Source organism: Callospermophilus lateralis, chromosome 1 (assembly GCF_048772815.1).
Source record: "Callospermophilus lateralis isolate mCalLat2 chromosome 1, mCalLat2.hap1, whole genome shotgun sequence".
NCBI classification, from domain to species: domain Eukaryota; kingdom Metazoa; phylum Chordata; class Mammalia; order Rodentia; family Sciuridae; genus Callospermophilus; species Callospermophilus lateralis.
Genome location: NC_135305.1, coordinates 146,784,833 through 146,802,407, shown reverse-complemented (window position 1 = coordinate 146,802,407; position 17,575 = coordinate 146,784,833). Strand labels below are relative to the sequence as shown.

General features: G+C 47.9%; 1 protein-coding gene across 2 annotated transcripts in view; it reads right to left on the bottom strand.

Annotated features, from left to right (window-relative positions):
• Positions 1–2,649, bottom strand: part of Sppl3 (signal peptide peptidase like 3) — a 109,156-nt gene extending 106,507 nt beyond the window's left edge. For both annotated transcript variants that reach the window (XM_077108903.1, XM_077108904.1), the window contains exon 1: positions 2,152–2,649. In XM_077108903.1, coding sequence (XP_076965018.1) covers positions 2,152–2,174 — 23 coding nt within the window. In that variant the 5' untranslated portion in view covers positions 2,175–2,649. The remainder of the gene's footprint in view (positions 1–2,151) is intronic.
• Between the last annotated feature and the right edge of the window lie 14,926 nt (positions 2,650–17,575).

The following is a 17,575-nucleotide window of genomic DNA, read 5'->3' as shown; positions in this document are numbered from 1 at the left end:
GTACAGCTCTTTATATTGTTGTCTGGTTAACTCAGAAAGAACTAGGAAGCTGTCCAGTTTTCCAAACCTCTCCCCTGTATATCACCTTCTCTCAATATGATGTAAAAAAAACTTTCTCCATCTCAAAACATGCTAGATGCGAGGGGTTAGCTAAACATCCTGATTTTTGAGGTGCTCTACTGCCTGTAACCTAAATAAAGGGAACTGAGATCTGAAGAGTTTTCAAATAAAATTATCAAACTTCACAAAGTAACTCCCCTTTAACTAATAGACCCAACCCACATTACATGGAGGTGGTGTATACTATAGCTAATCTACAGTAAAAACACTTTCCCCATTTCTCAACCACCCATGACTTCCATACCATACAGCAAGAACAAGGCAGCCATGAGAACTCTCGCTTGGGCCAGAGTAGGAGAAGCTCTAGATGAGTAAAGCATGATAGAATCACCTCCAGCTTCAGTTCTTACTCCATCCAAAAGAATGCTTGAACTGAAACCTTGCGTTTCACACCACCTGCTCCTGAGATGCAGCTCAATGCTGCTCAAAACTATTAAATAAGTTTGTCTTTTTAAAATACTGTACAGTCACAACTCTAAAATTTTAATTCTTGAAGAGTTCCTTCTTTTCAATCTGTTATTTTCTTGAAATTGTGTATACATTTTTAAGTTCCCTTTTGAATTATTATCTTCAATCACTAATAACCCTCTTTCCCTGTGTGAGGATACAATGAGTTCTTGATTTATCATATCCCCAAACACTACAACTCATCCATTTGGTTAAAGCTTTCTACCCAAAACCATTCTTTATATTCAGACATTACCGTTTTTTCATGTTTCCCTATGATAATTACAATTTAGTTATAATTATGGCACTTTGCAATTAAAAAGAGCACTTCATAAAGGTATTCATTTAATCCTTTTAACTTGTGAAAAAAGGCAATTCCCCTCTTTTATAGATGAGGAAAAGGGAATGAAGAACCCACTAGCTTGCCCAGTTACAAAACAAGTTAGAGTGTGAACCCGACCTCCAAATCAGGTCTTCCAACTCCAAATGCCGTACACTTCCCATTCTACTATGCTCTTTTCTAAGAAAGGAAGTCTGCCATTCTGTCCCAAACTGCATGTGCTTCAAAGAATAAAACATCTTCGAACAATCTTCTCTGGACTGCAACCAGAATTCCCACCCCCACACCTCCAATCATCTATTCCTTACCTCCTCACCCTCAAGCCATTACTTCCTTCCCACCACACAATTTCCATACTTCACTCCCTTCCTTCCTTCCACCCCTTCTGCAGATATTCCACCTTGGCACGCAAAAAGGAGGGCCTCTCTTCCCACTTGCCCCCAACCCTGGCACTCCCTTATCAGGAAATGCATGCCCCTAAACTGCAAGGACGCATCGTAAGATACGAATGAGCTACTTGATAAAAAGTCCCACACAAATGGCCATAACTTGCAGATCCTCCATCTGGGGCACAAGCACACCTAAAATCCCTAAGAACACAGGAGCAACCCTTACAAAGACGCTGCCCATACCCTACCGCCACCAGAAGGTGGTCATCCAAACAGGCCCCCCTTCCAACTCCTCTCTATCAGGTGCCCACTCCTGGGCCTCTGGCCACCTTACCAACTCCCCTTTTGCTCTGGATGCCAGAGCTGAACAGCAGCCCCACAGACAAGACCGCTCCTTCTCTCTCACAACTTGGAAGTTCTGCTTCTTATCACCTGTTCTCACGGAGCTCCCTCTCGGCCCGGTGGCCCACCTTTGCCCCGGCCCGCCTCTCTCCGCCTCTCGATGCCCGCGGCCCAGTGGCCACCCCAGGTCAGTGCCGGGGCGCCGGTCGGATTCAACTTCCTATCCGCAGAGATTCCCACTCCCGGGGTCACACTCCCCTTCTCCATCACCTGCTCCGCCCATGGCCAAATGACATCCGCCGTGGCCGCCTCCATCCCCCTCCCCGGACGTCGGGTCCCCCCGGCCGCTCGCCGCGGTCCCCGCGCGCCAGCCGCCCCTCCGCCGGGGGCCAAGGGGGCGTGCACCCCCAGTCCGCGGCCCAGCGCGCACCTGTTCCGCCTGCTCTCCCCCCCGCGCGGCGGCGCGCGACCCCCACCCACGCCGCGCCCGGCCTCCCGGAGCCCCGCACTCACCACGAGTAGGTCTGCTCCGCCATGGCGCTGACGCTCGTGGGCTCCGCCGCAGGCAGTGGCCGGGCCCCGCGGCGGCGGGCTCGCTCGCTCGCTCGCGCAGGGAGCGGAAGGCGCAGCCGGGGCCCGGCGCTTGCTCGCTCGCTCGCTCGCTCGCGGGCCGGCTCGCACGGGAAGGCGGCTGGCGGGGAGAGGCCGGGCTCCGAGGCGGCCCCGCTCCCTGGGCCCCGGGGCGGGGCGGGCTCCCCTCTCGGCCTCCCTCACCCGCGGCGGCGGCGGCGGCTCCGCTGCGGCTCTAAACCCAACATGGCGGCGGCGGCGGCGCGGAGAACAAGGGGGCCCCGGGGCGGGCGAGCGGCAGCACGGGCCCGCGCTCAGCGCGCTGCGGGCTGCGGAAGCGCCGCGCTCGGGCGGCGGCGGCGGCGACCGGGGGACATGGCCGGCGGGCCGAGGCGGCGGCGGCGGCGGCTGAGGGGGGCGCTAGGCGATGAGGCGAGGCCGTTCGGATCACACCCGCCGATGGGAGGAGGGAGGAGGCGGGGGCGAGCCTGGGCCCCGCGCGGGTCACGTGCCCAAAACACGCTCACGTGACGCTCGCCCCGCCCCTCGCGCCCATGCGCGGAGACGTCGGCTGTTGGTTCCAGGCGACTGGGGCTCCTACAGCCTCTGGCGGACGGACGCCTGCCGCCGCCGCGTGCGGCCGCCGCGCCCCCTCCAAGCGCAGCAGTCGCCCAGAGTCCCCCTTTTCCCGCCCCTTCCCGAGGTACTACAGCACCAGCCAATCAGGAACCGCGGTACGCGTCCGTTGACTGCCACTCAGCTGTCAACCTTCAATCAACAGCCTGCTGCCCGCGGGTCCCCAACTGTCAGGTAGCCTGTCGGGCGCAGGCTGAGCGCTGCCTTCGCCCCTTCCTAGTTCATTGGTTCCGTCATTCATTTAGCAAATGTACCATGCAGCCAAACTTTATTGCGCCCAGGCTCGGTGCCAAGTGAAATACCCTGGGCTTGTCTTCATGTACCCAGTCAACAAATATTTATTGGGTGTCAACTATGTGTCAACTCATTCTGCTTGGTCTCACGCTCCAGGTGATTAGATTTGAGAGGAAGGGACACCATCCAAGCTGATGCATAAATGAGGACAATTTCACATGAGTTTTAAGATGATACTACAATTTAGGTAATGGATCAAAGAGTGACTACTTAGTAGATGAGGTGGTCAAGGAGGGCCTCGCTGAGGAGGATACATTTGAGATGACATTTTAAGGATGAGAACATCTAAAGATCCCAAGGAAGGAAGAGAGTTCTTGGCAGAAGGAATAGCAAGAGCAAAAGCTCAGGAAACTGCCCACCTGGAGGGCAGGAAGCAGGCACAGAAGTAAACATAACAGAGCTGGACCCCAAACCAACAGTGAATCCTAGGATTAGGGGAAGAGAGAGAGGAGCCATGAGTTGAGGCTCCTGCACTGGGAAAAGTTTTCTCAGAAGTGAGTGGGGCAGGCCAGGTATGATGGCACATGCCTGTAAACCCAGCAACCGGGGGAGGCTGAGGCAGGAGTATCACAAATTTGAGGCCAGCCTCAGCAACTAAGTGAGGCCCTGAGCAACTTAGTGAGACCCTGTATCCAAAAAAAAAAAAAAAAAAGAATGAGTTCAATCTCTAGTCCCCTCCACCCAAAAGTGAGTGAGGCAGACTGAAATCCTGAGAAGCTTGTCAAGAAGAGACAAGGGCATGAGGCAAGGCTTACAGATGTGGAGGTTGGCCGGGAGCTTGGTTCCCAAGCATGGGACGGATGATTTGTGCTATGAATTACTGAAAGAAGAGACAAAGTCTGGTGCATTAAGGCCAGACTTTGAAGGGCCTAGCCAAGTCTCCCTACTATTGTGAATGAGGGGAAAACAGACATGCTAGTCCTCTTGGACACCCCCACCCCTCCCTTAACAGAGAGCAAAGCTCACACACCTGAAACCAGCATACCCAAGTGCCTCTGCAGCTTGCCCAACTTTAGGCCAGGATCTAGCTCTACTCCAGTTTCCCAGGGCCTGCCCAAACTTACCCAGAAGACCACACCCTGACTCTATCTCCAAATGGATCAGTTGGCCATTGCCCTACAACTGCTGCTTGCCTGTCCCCAAGGGGAACCCTTTAGTGACAGAGCCAAGTACACTCTTCCTTCAGTTGCAAGCTCTCTGTCTTCCTCCTTCCCCAACTGCCAGGTGCCAGGACCAGTCAGGTTCAAAGTGTTTCCTATGAAGCTCCACCAGAGAGCCCTGGGAAATGGCCGGCTGATAAGATCAAGGTTCTAAGAGGGTTTGAAGTGGGTCCCCAAGAAAATACTTAACCATCAGAGACCTTTCCTCTCACTGTTAACACAGAGATACCAGCCTGCAAAAACCTGCCCAGCCATAAAATGCATGTTATGAAGAGACCAGAAGGCAAAGGACCTAAGTTCTTGACATGGATGGAGCTGGTACAATATTGTCAGGTGCGTTTTCAGTCAACTGGTGCTCTTGAACATGACATGTAGTTGTTCTAAGTCTTGAAGGGGCTTGAGTGAAGCTTTAGGTCCCATGGGAAAGACCTGCAGAAGCGCCTTCTCTGAGGAGCTAAGAACAAAACAGAGCAGACACGTCATTAATAAAACAAAAATGACACAGGGCGCCTGGGCAATTCACCTGGGCTTTGGTTCCCAGTGAGTCATAGAAAGCGAAGCCAAAGAACACGTTGGTATTGGGTGGATGCAACAGGAGAAAAAAAATCTGGTGAAAGAAAGGAAGGAGAAGGTGTGGAGGAAAAGAAGGAGAAGCATTTTCTCCTCTCCATCTACACCAGAGACTCCCCAGGTGTCTCTTGGGGAAACAGAGGCTCCAGGGCCTGGTCAAGCTCTCTACAAGTTTGCAGTTCCCCAAGAAAGCCAGGCTGGAATAAGACTGACCAACAGTTGGATGGGCAGTGGGTGGCACTGGTGGGAGAATTTTAGTTCTTCTGCCAGCCCCAAGCTGGAGCGGCCCCAGGTGTATTCGTGGCACTGCTGGGCCTCAGCAGGCAGCCAGTGTGCCTGGCAGGAGATGCAGGCCTGGGTGTCCCCCAGGAGGGGTGACCTGGTCTCTTCCTCCCCCACTCCCCAGGTGAGAGGGCCGCAGCTTGTGCATGTTTGTTGAAAGAGGCCCTGGAAGCGGCTCTCATTATCACGGTGGTAATTATAGGCTGGGTTCTTCTACCCAGGGTGTTCAAAAGAGACCTGGGGAGTCTCCCTGGGACGCGTCACCTGCCTGAGGCAGACTCCCAGGAGGATACGTTGCCAGTTCTAGTTGGGCTACTTTGACACCGCTTCTGAGAGAGCCAAAGAGTCAGGTTTGACCTGGACACCACCTGTCCCTCCAGCCCCCTCCCCTCTGTGCACCCCCTCTCCACATGCACAGGTGGGCTGGTTTGGTATTTTTTGCTTTTTGTTTTTCTTTTGATTTCAGATCTCTGAATACATGCAAGAGGCTTTCCTATTGTGCCCCCTCTTTGTTCTTTTTAGATACATGACAGTAGAGTTTATCTGGAGATATTAGACATACATGGAGTTTAACTTATTCTCATTAGGATCCCATTCTTGTGGTTGTACATCATGTGGAGTTTCACTGGTTGTGTATTCAAATATGAGCATAGGAAAGTTATGTCCAATTTATTCTACTGTCTTTCCTTTCCCAATCCTTCCTCCCTTCCCTTCATTCCCCTTTGTCTAATCCAATGAATTTTTTTTCTTTCCTCTCCCCACCTTATTGTGTATTAGCGTCCACATATCAAAGAGAACATATGGCCTTTGGGTTTGGGGGATTAGCATATTTCACTAAGTATGAGAGTCTCCAGTTCTATCCACTTACTGGCAAATACCATAATTTCATTCTTCTTTATGGCTGAGTAATATTCCACTGTGTATATGTACCACAGTTTCTGTATCCATTCATCTATTTTTTAAAGACTTTTTTTTATCTTTATTTTATCCATTCATTTTTATGTGGTGCCGAGGATCATACCCAGTGCCTCACACATGCTAGGCAACGCTCTACTGCTGAGCCACAACCCCAGTCCTCCATTCATCTATTGAAGGGCACCTAGGTTGGTTCCATAGCTTGGCTATTGAGAATTGAGCTGCTATAAACACTGATGTGGCTATGTCACTGTAGTATACTGATTTTCAGTTCTTCAGGTGTAAGATGAGGGGTGGGATAACCCAAATGGTGGTTCCATTCCAAGTTTTCTGAGGACTCTCCATACTGTTTTCCATAGTGGTTGCACCAATTTGCAGTCCTATCAGCATCCTATTGCCTCTAAACTGGGGCTTGCCTTCAATGTCACTTCCTCCAGGAAGTCTGACTCAAGATACTTAGATACTTAGATACTCCTCGCCTGTGCTCCTGTTCTGCCTCATAGCACTTAACACAGGGAACCATTGTTGTGTGTTTGCTTATCGTTTTCTCCCTCAGATTGTGAATGTTTGTGGGACAGGATGGTGCCTTGATGCCAGTTACTTCCCTGGTGTCCAGGATAGGACCCAGCTCAGAATAGAAACTTCAAATTTGTGGAATGAATGAGTGTGAGGGAGAAGGCAAACCAGGAGGCAGAATAGCCACTTTCGCCTGAATTGTATTAAGTATCCGCTTCTGTCCCCAGTTCCCTCCCTGACTGAGAGAGAGAATCCTTTAGGACAGAGAAATCTCTCATTAGTGACATTATGGGAAGAGAGAAGATCAGAAGTAAGGTATTGGGGAGCTTATTAGATATCAAGTTACTTGAATTCTTTGAACATGGCTTTTTAAAAAAATGTTTTTTGAAAGCAGTTTTAGGCTTGCAGAAAAATCAATGGAAAAGTACAAAGAGTTCCTGTAGTCCCTCTCCTCCGACACACAATGTCCCCTATTATTTGCATCTAATATTAGTGTGGTACATTTGTTACAATCAATGATCCAATAATAATAGTTCACTCTTTGTGTAGCATAGCCAGTGGTTTAGACAAACATGTAATGGTGTCATATAGATGTCATACAGATTAGTCTCATTGCCCTAAAAATCCTCTATGTAATGGAGTACTGTGGCACATGCCTGTAATCCCAGCAACTTGGGGTGCAGAAGGATCACAAGTTCGAGGCCAACCTCAGCAATTTAGCAAGGTCCTCAGCAATGTGCAAGACCCTGTCTCAAAATCAAAAAAGGGCTGAGGATGTGGCTCAGTAATAAAGCGCTCCTGAATTCAATCCCAGTATCAAAGGAAAAAACCCACTTAGATTTTGCCTATTCATCCCTTCCCCAAACCCCAGCAACCCCTGATCTTTTAATGGTCCATGTTTTGCCTTTTCCAGAATGTCATATAGTTGGAATCATATAGTATGTAGCCTTCTCAGATTGGCTTTTTTTTCTTTTAGCAAAATACTTGAAAGTTTTCTCCAAGTCTATTGTCACTTAATCAATCTTTTTAAAAATTTATTTACCTACTCTAATTTGTTATACATGACAGCAGAATGCATTTCAATTCATAGTACACATATAGGGCACAATTTGTCGTGTCTCTGGTTTTTCACAAAGTAGATTCACACCATTCGCATCTTCATACATGTACTTAGGGTAATGATGTCCATCTCATTCCACCATCTTTCCTACCCCCCAGTCCCCCCTCCCTTCCCCTCCCTCCCCTTTGCCCTATCTAAAGTTCCTCCATTCCTCCCATGGTCCCTACCCCATCCCAATCCCCATTATGGATTAGCATCCACATATCAGAGAAAACATTTGGCCTTTGGTTTGGGGGGATTGACTTACTTCCCTTAGCATGATATTCTCCAACTCCATCCATTTACCTGCAAATGCATGATTTTATTCTCTTTTAATGCTGAGTAATATTCCAGTGTGTGTGTGTGTGTGTGTGTGTGTGTGTGTGTGTGTGTCTGTGTGTGTGTGTGTGTGTGTACCATATTTTCTTCATTCATTCATCTACTGAAGGGCATCTAGGTTGGTTCCACACTCTAGCTATTGTGAATTAAGCTGCTATAAACATTGATGTGGCTGTGTCCCTGTAGTATGCTGTTTTTAAGTCCTTTGGATATAAACTGAGGAATGGGATAGCTGGGTCAAATGGTGGTTCCATTCCAGGTTTTCCAAGGAATCTCCAAACTGCTTTCCATATTGGCTGCACCATCTTGCAGTCCCACCAGAAATGTATGAGTGTGCCTTTTCCCCCACATCCTCGCCAACACTTATTGTAGTTTGTCTTCATAATAGCTGCCATTCTGTCTGGAGTGAGATGGTATCTTAGAATAGTTTTGATGTGCATTTCTCTAATTGCTAGAGATATTAGATATTTTTTCATATGTTTGTTGATTGATTGATATCTTCTGAGAAGTGTCTGTTCAGTTCCTTGGCCCATTTACTGACTGGGTTGTTTGATTTTTTGGTGTTAAGTGTTTTGAGTTCTTTATAGATCCTAGAGTTTAGTGTTCCATCTGATGTACAAGTGGTAAAAATTTGCTCCCATTCTGTAGGCTCTCTATTCATCTCACTGATTGTTTCTTTTGCTGAGAAGAAGCTTTTCAGTTTGAATCCATCCCATTATTGATTCTTGAGGGTCTCTGGTCTAATTCCTAGGCCCTTGATCCACTTTGAGTTGAATTTTGTGCATGGTGAGAGATAGAGGTTTAGTTTCATTTTGATGCATATGGATTTCCATTTTCCCAGCACCATTTGTTGAAGAGGCTATCTTTTCTCCAATGCATGTTTTTGGTGCCTTTGTCTAGTATGAGATAACTTTTATGTGGGTTTGTCTCTGTGTCCTCTATTCTGTACTATTGGTCTACATGTCTATTTTGGTGCCAATACCATGCTGTTTTTGTTACTATTGCTCTATAGTATAGTTAAAGGTCTGGTATAGTGATGCCACCTGCTTCACTCTTCTTGCTAAGGATTGCTTTGGTTATTCTGGGTCTCTTATTTTTCCAGATGAATTTCATGATTGCTTTTTCTGTTTCTGTGAGAAATGTCATTGGGATTTTGATTGGTATTGCATTAAATCTGAATAGTGCTTTTGGTAGTATGGTCATTTTGACAATATTTATTCTGCCTATCCAAGAACAAGGGAGATCTTTCTATTGTCTAAGGTCTTCTTTAGTTTCTTTCTTTGGCATTCTGTAGTTTTCATTGTAGAGGTCTTTCACCTCTTTCATCAAGTTGATTCCCAAGTTGTTGGTTTTTTTTATGCCATTATAAACGGATTGGTTTTCCTAGTTTCTCTTTCAGAGGATTTGTCATTGCTGTACAGAAATGTCTTTGATTTATGGGTGTTGATTTTATATCCTGCTACTTTGATGAATTCATTTATTAGTCCTAGAAGTTTTATGGTGGATTTTTTTGGATCCTCTAGGTATAGAATCATGTCATCAGCAAATAGTGATAGTTTGAGTTCTTCTTTTCCTATCCATATCCTTTTAATTTATTTCATCTGTCTAATTGCTCTGGCTGGAGTTTCAAGAGCTGTATTAAATAGAAGTGGTGACAGAGGGCATCCCTGTCTTGTTCCAGTTTTTAGAGGGAATGCTTTCAATTTTTCCTCCATTTAGAATGATGTTGGCATGAGGCTTAGCATAGATAGCTTTTATAATATTGAGATATGTTCCTGTTATCCCTAGTTTTTCTAGTGTTTTGAACATAAAGGGTGCTGTATTTTGTTGAATGCTTTTTCTACATCTATTGAGATGATTATATGATTCTTATCTTTAAGTCTATTGACGTGATGAATCACATTTATTAATTTCCATATGTTGAACCAACCTTGCATTCCTGGCATGAATCCTACTTGATCATGGTGCATCAGGGAGAGGGCAAGGGGAGGTAGTGGAAAGTCAGACTGATTTAATTATCTTACATAATAATGAATATGCCACAGTGAAACCTACTATTCTATATGATAAATATGCACCAATAAAAATGTTTAAATTATACATCCTCTAGACAGCATATATGTGGCTCTTCTCTTCCCTGTCTGACAATTTCTGTGTTTCAATTAGGATGTTTAGTCTGTTTACATTTGGTGTAATTATTGACCTGTCTAGGCTTGTTTCTACAATTTTGTTGTTTGTTTTTTTATTTGTTCCATCTTTTTTTTGAGGGTGGGTACCAGGGATTGAACTCAGGGGCACTCGGCCACTGAGCCCCAACCCCACTCCCTTTTAATATTTTATTTAGAGACAGGGTCTCACTGAGTTGCTTAGGACCTCGCCATTGCTGAGGCTGGCTTTGAGCTTGCGATCCTCCTGCCTCAGCCTCCAGAGTTACTGGGATTATAGGCGTGCACCACTGCGCCTGGCTGTTCCATCTTTGGTTGTATTGTTGTTCTGTTTCTCCTTTCCTAACCCTATTTTGGGCAATGACATTTTAATTCTTTTATTAGTTTTCTTTCTTTCTCTCTCTTTTTAGTTATATCCTCTTTAAACTGTTTTGTAGTTGGCTGCTGTAGTAAGAATGAATCTCATGAATGTTTAGCTCAACAAATTGATATTGGACCATTTCATATGAAGTATAGAAACTGAACTGGTATAGTGCCATCTATCTCCACTCCCACCTTTTTGGCCATTCTTATTCTATAAATCACATTGATCTTGCTATAAACTCCACAGTAGGGCTGGGGATGTGGCTCAAGTGGTAGCGCACTCGCCTGGCATGCGTGCAGCCCGGGTTCGATCCTCAGCACCACATACAAACAAAGATGTGTGACTGCCGAAAACTAAAAAATAAATATTAAAATTCTCTATTCTCTCTCTCTCTCTTTCTCTTTAAAAAAAAACCCCACAGTACATCATGATTTTAGCCTTTGAATAGTCACTTATCTTTTCATAAAATCAAAGGAAAATAAAATGTGAAGTTTTAAAAATGTTTATTCACATATTTTCATTTCGATTATTTTTCATTACATTTCATCAACCTGAATTTTCTTTTTTTTTTTTTAAATTTGTTCTAACTCGTTATACAAGATAGCAGAACACGTTTCGCCTCATTGTACACAAATGCGGCAGGACTCTTCATGTCTCTGGTTGTGGGCGGTGGACAGTCCCACCACATGTGCAGTCATGGGTATCCTTAGGGTAATGATGTCTCAACCTGAGTTGTCACCTGGTGTCATTCCCCCTCAGCCAGATGAACTTTCTTGGTGCTTGTTTTATGCAGATCTTCTGGTGACAAATCAGTTTCTGCTTATCTCTAAGGTCTCTATTTTGGCTTCATTTTTGAAGGACAGTTTCCCTGGATATAGCTACACTCTCTCTTGAGAGTTGGCCTTCCCCCGCCCCCGCCTCAGTGTCAATCCAGTGGGTTCCAACCTTCATTGTTGGCAACGAGAAGCTAGCTGTCATTTGTCATTATTCTGTTTATAATGAGTCATTTTTTTTTTCTAGATGTTTTCAAGATGTTATTTCAGCGTCAGGAATCAAAAGCAGGATCTCATGCGAGCTAGACCAACACTCGGCCACAGAGCTACAAGCCCTTCCGTTTTCAGGATTTTTCTATCTGGGGATTTCAGCAGTTTGACTAGGGCGTGCCTAGGCAAGGTTGGCTTTGTGTTTTTATCTGCTTGGGCTTCAGTGAGCTGTGTGTGAGTGTGTGTGTGTGTGTGAGTGTGTGGTGCTGAGGATTGAACCCAGGGCTTCACACATGCTGGGCAAGGGCTCTACCATGGAGCCACATCCCTTCCCCTTTTTACGTTTTATTTTGAGACAAGGTCTCACAGAGTTGCTTAGACTGGCCTTGAACTTGTGATCCTCCTGCCTCAGCTTCCTGAGTGGATGGGATTACCGGTGTGCGCCACTGCATCCAGCAATCACCAGGATCTCTGAGCTTACAAATTTGTCTGAAGAAATTGGAGAAATCAGTAAACACTTCAAATATTTTTGTGCTCCATTCTCTTCTAAAATTCAAACTACATGTGGCGTGCAGATCTTTTAATGCTGCCTCACAGGCCCATAAGCTTGGTTTAACTATCTATTTTTTCTCCCTTTACTCTTTAAAATGAATCATTTCCACTGACCTGTCTTCACATTCACTCTTTGCCATCTTCATCCTACTATTTTGTGCATTTTTCATTTCAGGTTATTTTACTTTTCGGTTCTAGAATTTCCACCTTGTTCTTCATAGTTTTTATTCTGAGGATCCACATCTGTTCTCCTTCATTTTGACTAAGTTTCCATTAAGGCCTTGAAGACGTTAAGAATTGTTTTAAAACCCTTGTTATTGATTCTGACATCTGGAGCCTCACTCTTTCTCTTCGTGGGTTGTGAGTTTGATTAGTTTTCTGTTTCTCTGTATGTCTGGTCTGGATTATTGTGTGCTGGTCACTGTCAAGGGTACATTGTAGAGACCCTGATTCCGTTATATTCCTCTCAAGAGCATTCCTTTTGTTCTAGCAGGCAATTTACTTGGCTGAACTCAAACTCCAAACTATTTCCATTGGAGACAGCAGTGGCTGAAATTTCCACCAGTTCTTCCAGCTTCCAAGCTACTGAGCTTACTGGAATTTCTGGAACCTCCTATGTGTGAATAACAACCAAGAGTTTGGACAGAGTTTACATAAATATTTTGTGACTCATTTGCTTTACAGTTTATTTCTTTCAGGAACCTCTCCCTTAATTTTTTAGCCATTCTTCTTACCTAGAACTCTACTCATGACACCAGAAACCGTTGTGAGTGCAACTTTCAGCAGGCACAGTGGCACATACCTATATTCCTATGACTCAGGAGGATCACAATTTGGAGACCAGACTCAGCAACTTAGAAAGACATGTCTCAAAATAAAAAATAAAAAGAGCTGGGGGCTGGGGATGTGGCTCAAGTGGTAGTGCGCTCGCCTGGCATGCATGCGGCCCGGGTTCGATCCTCAGCATCACATACAAACAAAGATGTTATGTCCGCCGAAAAACTGAAAAAATGAATATTAAAAATTCTCTCTCTCTCTCTCTAAAAAAAAAAAAAAAAAAAAAAAAGAGCTGGGGCTGGGCACAGTGGTGCAATTCCTGTCATCCCAGGGGCTCGGGAGGCTGAGGCAGGAGAATCGCGAGTTCAAAGTCAGCCTCAGCAACTTAGTGAGGTGCTAAGCAACTCAGCAAAACCCTGTCTCTAAATAAAATACAAAAAAAGGTCTGGGAATGTGGCTCCATGATTAAATACTCCTGAGTTCAATCTCCAGTATGAAAAAAATAAAAGAAAAAGACTACAACTTTCTATACATCCTCACCCGCCACACAAATTAGAGTGCCCTTGGATGAAAGGCACCCAGTGGCGTTCCTAGCTTTCAAGTGTTAACCCTCCCACAGTTCTGCAGTTCATGTTCCCCAGTGCCTTCAAATCATTGGGGATCTTGTTGTGTTTTATTTTGTTCAGATTTTATAACTGTTATGGTTGTAACCATGGTTATCCAAGGCTTGGTTATCCTGCCTGAGTTATCCAGACACACCACACCCTTACATGAGTTAACCTTTTAAATTCCCCAGGTATAAGCTGGGGAAATTGAGGTCCTGAAAAACCAAAGCATGTGTCCAAGGTCACACAGGATTTGAAACCTGATGATGCTGCCCTGTGCTTGCTCCCCTTCACCCCCACCCCCAAGTCTCCAAGGTGGTTCAGACTCTAGAGTCTTCTGGGAAAACACTTGGAGATGGGAGGAGGGAGAGCCCTCAAAACCCCTCCCATTCCAGGGTGGTAGTTTCCAGTCCACAACGTCAGAATCATTTGAGAACTATGAACAATGTGGACGCGATACCCACCTACTAGATCAGTAGCTGTAACCGGAGGGATTGGAATCTACGTCTGACACTGGGTCCCTGAAGGTTCCAATGTCCAGTCGGGATTGAGGCCCCCTCTGGTAAAACAGAGCACTTCCTGCTGGTATCTCTGTGTCAGCACTCAGGACTCCCTTGTCCCTCCTGCTTCATCTAGTGGGGACACCATTCCGTCACTTGCTAGCTATGTGGTCTTGGGCAGACTGTACCCAGAATCCCCTCCCAGAAGTTAACCATCTTTGCAACGAATCTATGCCCTTGCTGAGTTCCTCTCCCCAACAGCAGGAAACATTTTAAATTTATCCCAGAGCCTAAAAGAACTTCGTAGAAATGGTTCAGATGTGGGGAGCCTGAGGTTGTACCCCTTCTTGCCTATCAGAGGGTCCATCATCCATGAACACCCCCCCCCACAATGGCAATTCTGGATATTGGAATAGGGCGTGGAAATCACAAAGTAGGCTAAAATGGTGGATACTACCAGTCAGGAGTGCCCTCAGGGGCCCAGGCTTGACCCAGGACACAACTCTGTTTCTTTTTTTCTCTTTGGGTATTGGGGATTGACCTCAGGGGCACTCAGCCACTGAGCCCCATCCCCAGCCCAATTTTGTATTTTATTTAAAGACAGGGTCTCCCTGAGTGGCTTAGGGCCTCACTAAGTTGCTGAGGCTGGCTTTGAACTTGCAAAATCCTGTCTCGGCCTCCAGAGCCACTGGGATGACAGGCGTGGGCCACCACACCCAGCTGGGAGGCAAGCGCTTAATGCCCCGGTTTTTAGATGCCCGCTGAGCAGGTTGGTGGCGGGAAGGAGCTTGCCCCTTCTGATAAGTTTCTCTTTGGGACCCCTCCCCAGAGAAGCCTTTCGTGGGGGTGTACTCCAAGATGGCCAGTAGCTGTCATGCAGCTTGCTGCTCCTCGGCCACCTGCATCACCTCAGGGCAGTCGTCAGGGAGCACTGACAGCTCCAGGGAGGGAGGGAGGAGGACCTACTGTTTCCTGAGGACCTTCGAGGTGAACTTCCCTTATCCTGCATCACCTGCTACCCTGCTGGGGTGACAGCTTTCTTTTCTTTTCATTTTTTCCAGTGCTGGGGATGGGACCCAGGACCTTTGGCCATCCTAGGCAAACACTCTCCTACCCAGCCCCAGCCCCAGCCCTGTTTTCACTTAGGGAGCTGACTCTCTAGCACCCTAGCACCTAGCACCCTAGCACCTAGCAGGACAGACACTGGATCTTGAATCATGGAAGTGGTAAACAGCGACCGCTGTCTGGGTGCTCGGGAGGCCCCAGGCAGGCCTCAAGTGCAACGACCCTCTTAATCATATGTGCTGGATGAGAATTTTGCCAACAACCCCACGAGGTTGGAGTCTTTCTTCCCATTTTCCATAAGAGGAGATTGAAATCCAGAGCAGGTAAAGAGGTGATCCAAGGACAGACGGCCTCAGATCCAAGAAAATGGGGGGCAGCCCTAGAATGGAAGGGCCTGGGTGGGAGGGAGGGAGGGTGGGGGAGGGGAGATAGAGCAAGGGGGGGTGCTGGGGCCACTGCCAGGAAGCTGCCTCTTTGAGCAAGTGTCTCTGAGCTGCCACCCGGCCACTCCCCCAAGAAATGCTGACTCTTCAAGGACCACGCCCTTTCCCCACAGGAAGGGGGGTGTTCACCTGGCCACCTGGGGGAGGGGGAAAGGGACCAGAGGCTCCCTGTGATCACAAGTCCCTACTTCCATGAGTGTCTCTGGTCAGATCCTGTCCCGGGGCCTTGGGCTGGGGCACAGTCTGGGTGGCAGGTGGCTCTCCACGGTGACTTCGATGAGTCACAGGTGACACCCCTGCCCTGGAGCCTGGGCCTCCCTGGGCAGGTAAGGGCATATTCCAACGTGGCTGGCCGCCACCGCAGTTCAGAGGACACCCACTCGCTCTGCCTCATTGCTCGGTGAGATCGCCCCCGGGTTTCCTTCCTGAGGGGACCACAGGTGGCCTGCCCACCTGGATAAGCCTCAGGTGACAGAGGGACCCCAACGAGGCAGAACCTGGGGGTGGGGCCCAAATGCAGCCCCTGTGCCCGGGCTCTTCTCAGGGTGACACAAATGACCAAGGTGCCCTGGCCACTCAGCGCCACCCTCCCAGCCACTGTCATCATCTCCCCCGCTGTCCCAGAAGCTCTTCCGCAGAGCTCCTCACCGTCCACCTGGACCCACTGTCCACCTGGATCCGAGTGAGCTCAGCTCAAAGGAGGTGCCCCACAGGGACGGAGGAGCAGTGGGAAGTGGCCTGTTGACAGCCCACCCGCCTGCAGTCCTGAGGCCACAGGGTCCCACCCCATCAGGCCAGCCGGAAGTCGTTTTCTCCAAGGGTCCCCTTTACCAAGTGCCCCAAAGAGGCCCTGCCATCTGACAGGGGCCGTGGGCTCTAGGCGGGGGGCTCGCTCTCCAGGTCCAGAAGCAGGACTGCTCTTTGCAGGGAAGGGCCCTGGACACCACCTGCAGGCCTCCCACACTGGGCCACCAGCTCCCTGGGAGGCTTTTTGCTGTCCTGGGCGCTCTCTGGCCAGAGCCTGCAGGACCTCCTGTTGAGCTGCCTGGGAGGATCCCTTGGCAGAGCTGTTTGGGCCCCAAGCGAGCCCCTCCCTTCCTGTCTTCACCCCACAGCCCTCTGTACCCAGGGCAAGGAGGACCCGGACTCCAGGCCCAGCTCAGGTTGTTCCTGGCCCCAGTCCCTGTTCTCTCCAGCCAGCCCTCAGGGAGACCCTCTCTGCCAGGGGGCTTCCTCCTGGGACTCCCTCTCAGACACCCCTTTCCTCCTCCGTCAGCCTCTGTCCTCTCCTTCAAGCCTGTGGGGCTGGTGGGGACCTGTCTGAATCCCAGGTTCTGGTCCTGCAGAGGGTGTCTTTCCTCCCCCAGAAAGCCCCAGGGGTCCCCTGCCAATCAGGGGTGTGGCTGGGCATGTCCCATAGGGGATCCCACCTTCTTAACTACCGGGGGACTAGCCCTTCCTACTCCAGGGGGCAGATGCAGAACCTCAGACCTGTCTCGGAATCTGACACTGAAGTGAAACCTGGGTTTTGGCAATCCCCCCCGCCACCCCACGGAGTCAGAGCACATCCAAGTTTGAGGAGCCTGGTCTCATCATGGGGCAGAAGCAGTCTAAAAACGAAAAAACCCCACAACTTCAGGAGTGATCAAGCTTCGCCTCGTAAAACAGGAGGGAGGTTCACTGATGTTTATTTCGTAATTAAGCGTTATACCATCTACAGGCTTTCATCCAAGTTCACACTGTCAATGAAGATTTTATGGTCATTTTTATGGTCACACTATTTAAAATCGCACCTCCTGCCACGGACTCTGTGTTCCTTGACCCCCTTTCCAGTGTTAGTTCTTGCTAGAATGTTTGTAACCATCTGACAGATGAAAAATACCATTTTTAAAATGTGTACATTGTTTCTCTCTCCCCTTCCTAGGTGAGCTCTGTGGAGGCAGACACAGATCTGTCTTAGATGCTGCTATATCCCCAGGATCTACAACAGAGCCTGGTACCCCACAAGCCCTCAAAAAATGTCTTTGAAATTAATGTTATATGATACACACACACACACACACACACACACACACACACACACAATTATTACGTGATAAAAT